This window comes from Chinchilla lanigera, unplaced genomic scaffold, assembly GCF_000276665.1.
Source record: "Chinchilla lanigera isolate Chin_1 unplaced genomic scaffold, ChiLan1.0 scaffold00057, whole genome shotgun sequence".
NCBI lineage: Eukaryota > Metazoa > Chordata > Mammalia > Rodentia > Chinchillidae > Chinchilla > Chinchilla lanigera.
Genome location: NW_004955458.1, coordinates 294,144 through 305,015, shown reverse-complemented (window position 1 = coordinate 305,015; position 10,872 = coordinate 294,144). Strand labels below are relative to the sequence as shown.

At 42.9% G+C, this 10,872-nt stretch overlaps 1 protein-coding gene across 3 annotated transcripts in view; it reads right to left on the bottom strand.

Moving 5' to 3' along the window:
• Positions 1 to 8,774, bottom strand: part of Eif4b (eukaryotic translation initiation factor 4B) — a 29,210-nt gene extending 20,436 nt beyond the window's left edge. The window contains exon 1 of one of the 3 annotated variants that reach the window (XM_005397137.2): positions 8,572 to 8,774. In XM_005397137.2, the coding sequence (XP_005397194.1) occupies positions 8,572 to 8,584 (13 nt within the window). In that variant the 5' untranslated portion in view covers positions 8,585 to 8,774. The remainder of the gene's footprint in view (positions 1 to 8,571) is intronic. The other 2 variants (XM_005397139.2, XM_005397140.2) reach the window with 2 other exon arrangements.
• Positions 8,775 to 10,872: the final 2,098 nt, after the last annotated feature.

Sequence of the window (10,872 nt, the reverse complement as noted above, 5' to 3'; positions counted from 1 at the left end):
AACATGTCCTACCATTTGGAGAAAATAGAACTGGTGGTCAGTCTACTAATGAGGTTAAGCTGGATACAAGAACAGTAAGGGCCTTAGCGGCACAGCGCCTGCCTGGCAAGTGTGAGGCCTTGAGTTCAACTGATTCCCAGTACCAAAGAAGAAAATAGTAAAAAAAAGAAAAAAGAAAGACCAAAAGGAAGCGGAAGAACCTGAATAAGGTAAACTTTTCCCCTGCTCTGTAGACTTACACCAAAAGAGCAAACACTGCAATTTGCCCTTTGGTCTGATACAGACAGCTTAAATCAACTTTGTAGATCAGGGTTTCTCAATTTTTATGTGCCCTTCATTCTTTGTGTGTGCCCTTCATTCTTTTGACAAACAAAAGCTTCACACTCTAATATTATTTAAAATTTCAAAATAATTAGCGTAACTGAAATACAAAACCACTGTTAAGGGCCGGGGATATAGCTCAGTGAGACAGTGCCTGCCTTGGGAGCATGAGGTCATGAGTTCGATTCCCGGTACCACCAAAACCACCCCCCCCCACACACAAAGCCACTGTTAATTTTAAAATGTCTTTCAAATCATGTATCTCCTCTTTCTCTATAATTGTTACCCCTCCCCAATTGAGAAAACACTGTTGTAAGGACTTCAAGGATTCCTTTATAAGATCTTTAACTTAAGAGCAGCACTGACTCAGACACAATGTAATTCTATTTAAAATAGTCCTTAAGGAACCATTTGGGAGGCTGAGGAAGGAGGATCTCCCCAAATTGAGGTCAGCCTGGACTATAGTGAGTTCAAAGCTAGCCTAAACTACACAAAGCTAGACTTTGTCTCAAAAACACAAAATAAATACACACACACACATATATACTGCAAAATCGATGAAGTGGATGCCAGTGTTTGTCCCATTTTATTTCAGTAACACAAAATATGCTATCAAAAGCTGGGCATGGTGGTACACGCCTGTAATCTAGTACTTGGGAGGCTGAGGCAGAAGGACTGTTGTGAGTTCAAGGCCAGCCTGAACTGCATAGTGAGACCCTGTCTCAAAAAAAAAAAAACAAAACAAAAAAAAAAACCACAAAAAAACCCACCTATCTAAATTCTCCATGCCCTTTGTTCCTCCAATATCTAGGCCCATGTATGTTTGGGATTTCAATAGTGTGCCCTGCTTTTTTATTTTTCGAGACAAGGTCTCACTACGTAGTTCAGGCTGGCCTGGAACCCACTATTAGCCCAGGCTAGCCTTGAATTCGAAGCAATCCTCCTGCCTCAGCCTCCTGAGTGCTGGGATTATAAGCATGCACCAACATGTTCTGATGTTCCCTGCTTTGTAAGTGTTGTTAAAGAGCTCCAGGTAGATCAGTGCCACAACAACTCGACCAATTCCTTTATTCTCTGTAAATTTTACGTGAAATAACAAATTAATCACCACACAAAATTTTCCCAAATTATTAATGCCAAATACAGGCTGGGTGTGGTGGCGCAAGTCTGTGATCCTGGCACTGGGAGGCTGAGGCAGGACAGGGAACACATACAACCCACGTTACCTTAACCTCTTCATATATTCACACAGCTTAAGCACCATCCTAAAAATATTTTCAAAACTGTTCCTAAGTCCTTAAATGAGAAATACTTATGGTCTTCTCAATAGGCTGTTATAAAAAAATTCCAGTGACACCTCAGTTGTTCAACTCAATGCATCCCAAATTTGTGTTCTCTTTAGTAAATTTCACAATTTCTTTCTTTCTTTAACTCTATCATGCAAAAGCTAAGTTTTCCTCTTAGCTTTACTGCTCGTATCACTTTCTTTGGAGTCCAGGTTACGCTATTTTATGCAAATAAAGCACACAACACAAAAAGCACAAGGCATTAACACAAGCACTGTATGTTGTTTGAGCAAAAGCAGTGCTTATAGGTCATCTCTTTGTGTCCAGGTGACACAACACTCAGCTCCTACAAGTTTTTCAAATCAGATTTTCGGTTGACTATCGAGCAAAGTTATGAATACCAAACAGATTTTCCCCCTTGAACTGTTCTGTTCAAGCTATGCAAAGTTCAAGCTTGGCACTGATCAAAAACCAAGATATCACTGTACAACTAAATAGGTTTAAATTCTTGAATCAGGACTTCTCTCAATTTCAACACTGCTGCTATTTTAGGCTAGGTAATTTCTGTTGTTGTGAGGGGCTGTCCTGTGCACTTATGAATGGTTAGCAATATTGCTGGTTTTTACTCATTAGCCAAAGTAAATTCTACCACCCTTATTTCATTGTGATCATCTAAAATGTCTCCAGATACTGCCAAATGTTGGAGGCTGGGCAAACACTGCCCTTTAGTGGAGAGCCTCTAAGTGTTTTCACTTCAATAAATATTCAATAAAGGGACAAGGCCCAGAATGATGAGATACTGTAATCCCAGCACTCTACAAAGATGAAGCAGGAAGATTACAAGTTTGAACCCAGCTTGGGCAACCTTTTCTCAAAAAAATTAACACTGAGCGTGGTGGTGTAGCCTGTAATCCCAGCATTTGGGAGGCTGAGATAGGAAGACCACTATTAAGAGGCCAGCCTGGGCTACACAGTGAGTTCAAGGCAGCCTGAACTATATATAGTGAGACCCTGTCTCAAAAAACAAAAACAAAAACAAAATAAAGTGAGTCTTCAGGATTATCAGGCTTCAGCATGTGTAAAGTATGCTTTTACTGTTTTTTTGTCTCAGAATGTTTCCCTATTATTTCTCCATGTAACCATAGTAAAATCACCAACTGACAAAACCCTGAGATTGGTAAAAATCTGTACTGGCTGCTAGTTATTTCTGGAGGATATCTTAAAAAATTTTAAAAGCAACAGAAGTTACTTGTAAAATGCAACCGTAGGCTGGGCATGGTGGTCCACGCCTGTAATCCCAGCACTAGGGAGGCTGAGGCAAGAGCATCGTTGTGAGTTCAAGACCAGCCTGGGCTACAAAGTGAGCTCAAGACCAGCCTGAACTGCATAGTGAGACCCTGTCTCAAAAAGAAAAAGGACAAAAATGCAACCCTACTTCTGTATCTTTCTTCACTATTTTACCTAGGAAAGGAAATTCGTGTAGTTCTTAACATTCAGATGCAGGTATGATGGCACACACCTGTAATTCAAGCACTTGGTAGGCTGAGGCAGGGGGATCACTGTTAAGTCTGAGACCAGCTTTGACTACATACACAGGGAGACCCTGTCTCCAAAAAAAAAAAAAAAGTTAAGTTTCTTGTCTTGTGGTGTTGGAGGTTGAACCAAGGGCCTTACCCCTGAGCTAAATCCCTAGGCCCTTTAAATTTTTTTGAGACTGGGCCTTGCTAAATCACTGTTGCCCAGGCTGTTTGAATTTGTGATCTTCCTGCCTTAGCCCCCAAAGTGCTGGGATTACAGACATGCATCAGTATACCCAACAGCTTCTTAATTTATCTTGCCAGTTTAAGTCCCACTTTGCAGGGAGCGGGGCTTTTTGAGACAGGGCTTTACTGTGTAGTTCAGCCTGGCCTTGAATTCACGGTGATCCTCCCGCATGTGCCATCTTGTCTGGTGAGTCCCACAGATTTTATAGTTTTTGGCTCTTGTGACTGTTTTGGGAACTAAATTAAGCTAAAAAACTAAGAAAGGGGCTGGGGATTTAGCTCAGCGGCACAGCACCTGCCTTGCAAGTGCAAGGTCGTGGGTTCGATTCCTGGTACCGGAAGAAAAAAAAACAAAAAAAAAGCAAATACAAAACTAAGAAAGCGTCTATGCTTAGTATTTATGAATAAAGTTGATTTTAAATTTAAGAAACTAATAGTGTCACAAAAACCTCTACAATAATGCATGTTCACAGCACAATTTATAATAGTCGAAACAGGTAAAACACCCAAAAGCCCATAAACTGATGAATCAAAAAAAAAAAGTATAATTCATACAATGGGATATTATTTGGCAATAAAAAAGATTTGGTAAACCGGGCATGGTGGTGCATGCCTGTAATCCCTGTACCATGGAGGCTGAGGCAGGAAAATCCCAAACTCAAACCCAATCTGGGCAATTTAAGCAAAACCTTGCCTCAAAATAAAATGTTTAGCTGAGCAAGTCAGGCAGGAGAATTGGGAGAATTCAATGCCAGCCTGGGATACATAATGAGTTCAAGGCCTCCCTGAACTACCTAAGACCCTGTTTCCAATAAAATATTTAGAAAGTAAAGGAGCGGCTGGAATGTAACCCAGTGGTAGGGTGCTTGCCTAAAATATGTGAAGCCTGAGTTCAATACCCAGTATTTGTGGGAGGGAGGGGAGGGGAGGGGAGAGGGGAGGAGGTGAGGAGAGGAAAGGAAAGGAAGAACAGAGGAAAAGGGAGGGGAGGAGAGGGGGAGGAGAGGGGGAGAGAAGGGAAGGGAAGGGGAAGAAAAAGAAAGGAAGGGAAGGGAAGGAAAGGAAAAAGGAAAGGCAAGGAAAGGAAGAGGGAGAGGGAGTACTGGTGTATTTTACAACATGGATGAAAACATTAAAGCTAAGTGAAACCTGCTAGTCACAAAAGATCATGGATTACATATAACTAAACCAAATGTTCAGGATGGGTAGATTCAAAGAACAAGTAGAACAGTGGTCAGGCAGGAGAAGTGACTGCTAATGGTTAAGGTCTTTCTTCTGAAGATGAAAATGTTTTCAAATTAGATAGTGTAGATGGCTGAATATATTTTCTCTCTTTTGTTTTGTCTTTTTGAGACAGGGTCTCACTATGCAGTCCAGGCTGGCCTCAAACTTGCAACGATCCTCCTGCCCCAGCCTCCTGAGTGCTGGGATTACAGGTGTGCACTATGTCCAGCTATGTATTAAAAACCACCAGGGCTGGGTATGTAGCTGAGTAGTAAAACACATGTGCATGTCAAGCATGCACATGGCCCAGGGTTCAATCCCCAGCACCAAAACAAGGGCCTACCCACCAAACTATGTATGTTAAAAGCATAAATTCTATTGGTATGAATTATATCTGAGTGATATGACCTCTCCTCTCTCTGCCTAGTTTCTTCATCTTGACACAGTGAGGAAAATGCCAAACTGCCTTTTCCCTGTCAGGAACACTCATGAGAGAAGCTATAAAAATACTCAAGTTAAATTTCCTGCTTTGGGCATTTCCCTACTATTGGACCTAAGCAATATCATAAATCTAAGAACCTGGCTTTGGAGTATATCCTCCTAGATGTACAAACATACAGCTAATTACAAATAAGTACTTATGTTGACTTAAAAATCTATACCTTTTTTCACTGACATTACTTAGAAACACCTGATTTACTTTAGCTCACAGTAGTCTGTAGAGTATTTGAATTTTCACAGGGACTTTTAGCCTTGGCCTTCTGACTAAGTATCACACTCTCAGAAACAGAGGATAGGGCTGGAAAACAGGAAATTTGTGTATAGTGGCAACCCTTTATAAAGGACCTCACTGCATGAAAACCAACGAACACCTATCTTTCCTATACAAACCATACATTATGGCCTTCTGAAGCATTACGCACATGCATCAGTTTACACAAGTTATTGTTTTTATACCATTTTTGAGACAGGGTCTTTCTATGCAGTTCAGGCTGGCCTTGAACTCAATTTGTAGCCCCGGCTGGTCTTGAACTCACAACGATCCTCCTGCCTCAGCCTCCTGAGTGCTGGGATTACAAGCATGTGCCACCACACCCGGCTCTACAAAAGCTATTTGTAATGTTAAATCTTTTTTATTTTTGAGACAGGGTCTCACTATGTAGTTCAGGCTGGCCTTAAATTCACATCAATCCTCTTACCTCAGCCTCCCAAGTGCCAGGTTTACAGGTGTGCACCACCATTCCTGATCTAATGCTAAATCATTTTAAATGCTAACTTGTACCAAATATATTTGATTCTTTATGTGTATGACAGCAGATAAATCATGTCCACTTTACAGATAAGGAACCTGAGACTCAAGACTTAACAGGCTTGCCAGGCATGGTGGTGCACGCCTGTAATCCCAGCACTAGGGAGGCTGAGGCAGGAGGATCATTGTGAGTTCAAGACCAGCCTGGGCTACAAAATGAGCACAAGGCCACCCTGAACTACACAGCAAGACTGTCTCAAAAAGACCGCCCCCCACCCCCCAAAAAAGAGTTAACAGGCTTTAGGCTGGGCATGGTGGTGCATACCTGTAATCCCAGCGCTCAGGAGGCTGAGGCAGGAGGATTATCCTAAGTTGGACGACAGCCTGGGCTACATAGTTCAAGGCTAGCCTGACCTACACAGAAGACGCTGTCTTAAAAAAGAAGTCACACTGGAGACCGGTATTGCTGCAAGAATTTTTTGGTCTCTGTGAACAGTGAAAAAGATCTATTAACACATATTTTTGCAAAGAAAGTAAGACCCACTTCCAACCTCTAGGTGTACTGATCACTTAGTGTAACTGGAAAAGATTCAAAGGGAAAGAACTTTGCTAAATTCCAAATTCCTCAAAAGGGCAGACTAAGAGCCGGGTATTTAGACATCAACATAAGCTAAAAAGACATGCTGAACTGAATTAAAGTAGACAAAGGTGGGCCTGGCGTGGTGGGACACACCTGTAGTCCCAGCACTTTGGAGGTTGAGGCAGGACTGCACTCAACCTGGGGTACACAGTGAGTTTAAGGCCAGCCTCAACTATAAAGAGAGACCCTGCCTCAGAAAAACCAAAATAATAAATTAAATAAAGCAAAGTTTTCCAAAGGGGTGTAAATATGTTTTGATTTTGTCTTTTTGAGACAGGGTCTCACTATGCAGTTCAGGCTGGCCTTGAGCTCATTTTGTAGGCCAGTCTGGCCTCAAACTCAAGGTGATCCTCCTGCCTCGGCCTCCCGAGTGCTGAGATTGCAGGGGTGCGCCACATGCCCGGCCCTAAAGGTGTGTAAATATGGAGAAGGGCACATCACTGCACAAATCTCTTTAACCAGTCTGGATTTTCCTCAACAGGGTAAAACTAACACAGACTGCTATCATGCCTTTCACCTCTACAGCTTCCACAGAAGTTACAGAAATAGGGGAAATATAGCCTTTCCACCAAATTGATAATGAACTGTCAAGGTGGGAAATCCAGGCCAGGAACTTATCGAATGAAATATGAATAGTTTTGTAAGCTTCAGATATTTTTGAGCATCTTAAACTCAGAACGACATGGTGGTACTCTTAAGTTGGTTAAGTCAGGACCCTCTATGATCCGGATCTTGCTCTGGGCACCTGCAAACTCTGTGACCTTGAACATATCTTTCCTTTTCTTCAGCTAGGAGATACTACCATTTCCTTACGTTAGAAAACAACATATACACGGAAGTGTCAGCTCCATCAATGAAACTTATCCTGTCAAATGACCTCAGTTCTGTCAATATTTTCCAAAGACAACCCCTTACACTCAACTCCCTTGTAATAACAGGGAAGATGAATTCCTGGTCAGGAAATTAGTGTCTAGAGACAGCAATTTAAAAAATGCTTTGCAAAATACAGGGTCATGCCAGGAGAAAGAAAGCATACCCTCAAAACTAAAACAAGTGCTACAAAATGTTACGAAGCCCACTGCTGTTCTTATAAGCTCATTACATTCGCAGGTAAAACTTGAATGGCAGTGACAGTTCTCGAGAATAAGCCTTAAAAACCCTCTATTATTTTAATAGCAGGTCCTAGAAGTTTTAGTTACCTAAGTAAAAAAAAGAGCTGAACCCTATCGTTAAAATTGCCAATATTAAACCAAAGTGTATCTCCAACACTTACAACTGTATCTGTCATATATAGTGTGTGCCCAATAAAAATATTCTGATTGCATCAGGGGAAGAAAAAAGGATAGAAGGAAACCTCCGGGCCCACCCTTGCTTCCTCTGCTCGAACACGTGGGCAACACACTGGGTTCCCTTCCCCTCACTCCCCAACCTAACACACGTCCCTGTGGAGTACAAGGACCAGACATGGAAGAGCATAAAATAGGACATAAATGAGCGCCACACACACGTAAAGGCTTTCCATCTGGACACTAGCGCCCGCTTTTAAGGCGCGCAGTCTCCACTATCCTCGTCCGTCCTACCGCGCACGCGCACGGTCGCTTTCCCCCGCCCCTCCAAAGACTCGCGCTCGCGTTCTAACTGCCCCCCCGTCCCCCTGCCCCCGCCGTCTGCAACGGCCTCGCGCCTCGCAAACCTAGTCTAATGTGCACCCGTCCGCGCGCCAACCGCCTCCTTCCTCCCTCCACGCCTTCACGTGGACACAGTGCTTCATGTCTACGAGAAGGCCTCGAGCTTCCCGCAGATCTCTCTGCGCTTCCTCCTCCAATTCAAGCCAAAGTCCACCATTACTGCCTACTCCAACCTCGCGCAGAAGGGGTGAAAAGGGTGTGAGGGGGAGGGGGAGGACACATCCCCTCCCCCCTAAACATTCCGAGGCGGTAACCTACCTAGGCTACGCTGGCAACCTGGCGCAGCCCTCAAGCCAGATGAGAGCCGGTGCCACCCACACCCCGACTTCAAGAACTACTGGATCAAAAGGGAGAGTGGTTTCGGACCTTGGTCCTTGCCCGCGCTCGGCCGCTCACTCACCTGAGGCCGCCATGTTGGGAGAGGGAGAGAGAACCCAAAGGACCCGGATGAAGCAATCACGTGATTATAGCGGGCGCGTCGGGGTAGGAGAATCGACAGTGAGAGGGGGCGGGGATGTGAGGACGGAGACAGGAGGCGGGGAGCCGCTGTCTAGGTTCGTAAAGCAGCGCGAGGAGGTGGCGCGGCGTCCGACGGGAAGACCTGCGCGACATGTGGCCAGAGGGGTGGGGCTTGCGCTGTCGTGAAACTCCTACGCTTTACGTAGAGCTGCGTACGGCGTCGGCCGGATCTGAGCCGCGGCGGGGTCTCGGGATGCGCGGACTTCCGGCTGGGGAGGTCGGGGAAGGGAACCCTGTGTTTGCTGGTTGTGTGTATCGAGGCGTCCTGGAACCTGGAATAGGCACGCAGTGATTGATTTTTTGAAAGGAAAAGTTGTGAATTTAAGTCTCTTTTAGAGGCGAAACAAGGTCAACATATCGCTGAAGATCGTTTTAAAGGGATTTAATTTTGTAATATTTTTATAGGATATGTTTGCACTACATAATGATTTAAAGGTGTGTTCAGAAGAAAAAAGAAGGTAACATAGTGACCACATAATTGCCATGGGCTTTTACCTCATTTAATCCTCCACTTTAGGTTTAGAGCCAAGTGGTAGCCATTCTTCCTCCAGCTATGCTCTATTTTATCATGTATTATTATTCATTGAGTGAAAAGTTTTGTTTAGCGCAGTTAGCAAACAGTAGGTGGCAGAGAACAAAACTGTCCCAAAGGAGACTGTATTCTAGTGAGGGAAAGACAGCTAATAAGTAACAAATGAAATATTAGAAGTTAGAAATACTCTGCAAGTAATTAAGGGACTATGGTTGGATGCATCCTTACTTACATTGGGAAGGCCTCGGAGGAGGTGACATATAGACTGAGATTTAAATCACAAATTGTTAGCCCTGGAAATGTCTTCGAAAAGCTTTAGCAGAAGAAAGGATGCACATCTGAAGGAAAGGCTGTAGACCAGAATGTCTTTGTAGTTGGAGGAACTTCAAGGCCAGTATTTAGAGTACGGTGAGGGAGGAGAAAGAGTGGTACAAAATAAAGTTTGAGAGATAGAGTTTGGATCACATGAGGCTTTGTAACTCACATTTTCCAAGGGGGTTGGGAAAGCATTAGATTTTATATTTCTTCTGATTTGGGCCTGTAGACTTAAGGTAGGGAGACAGGAGACTAGGATGTGGCAAAGCTGGCTGGGGAAGTAGGTGTGACCTGGTAGTCCTTGGAGCATAAGGCTGATTTTGTCATCAAGGTGCATAAATGTGAGCCCATCTATTGATGAATTATTAATTTTCATTTTATAAGTTATATTAAATGAGTACTTAACAGGAAAAAACAAAAATAAAGTATTGAGTTTTAAATATTTAAATGTTTATTAAAAAGCCTCAAAATTTTCAACATCGACTGGTTTTTGGTATACAAAGTCTTAAAAAAAATCAGAAATAAATTCCCTTGTGAACTATAATGGAAATACCAATAGCATGCTACAAAAAAAAAATCTTTATCTCGTTTATCACACCTAAGGTGGCCTGTACACACCACCGCACCACAGTCCATACACATACATGCACTGCTTACATGAACAGCACATGTGTTTTGCTTTCCTGACCTCTTTGTGGGACATACTTGACATCTCAGTGGTCTTGCTCTTTTGTCAAGGGATTCTTATTATAGAATGTATAGTTAACAGGAACATAAAATAACAATAAAATACATTTTTTTTTTTTTTTTGTAGTGGGAATTAAACTCAGGACCTTGTGCTTGCCAGGCAGGTGCTGTGCCGCTGAGCTATATTCCCAGCTCCAAGTTTATCTTTCTTATGGCTGAGTAGTACTCCATTGTATAAAAGGACCACATCTTTTTTATCTATTCCTTGGTTGATGGGTATTTGGGTTGTTTCCAAGATTTAGCTATTACAAATTGCGCTGCTATAAAAATGAGTGCACATATATTGCTGTGGTATGATGTTTTTAATTCTTCTGGAAAGATACCCAGAAGGGGAATAGCTGGGTGAAATGGGACCTCTAATCCTAGTTTTTTGAGGAATGTCCATACTGATTTCCACAGTGAGTGCACCAGTCTGCACTCCCACCAAAAGTGGAAAAGCGTTCCTTTTTCCCTACAGCCCCTCCAGCATTTGTAATTGGTTGATTTGTTGATAGACATTCTTTTGGAATGAGATGGAATCTCAGTGTTGTTTTGATTTGCATCTCTTGAATGACCAGTGATGTTGAGCATTTTTTCATGTATTTATTT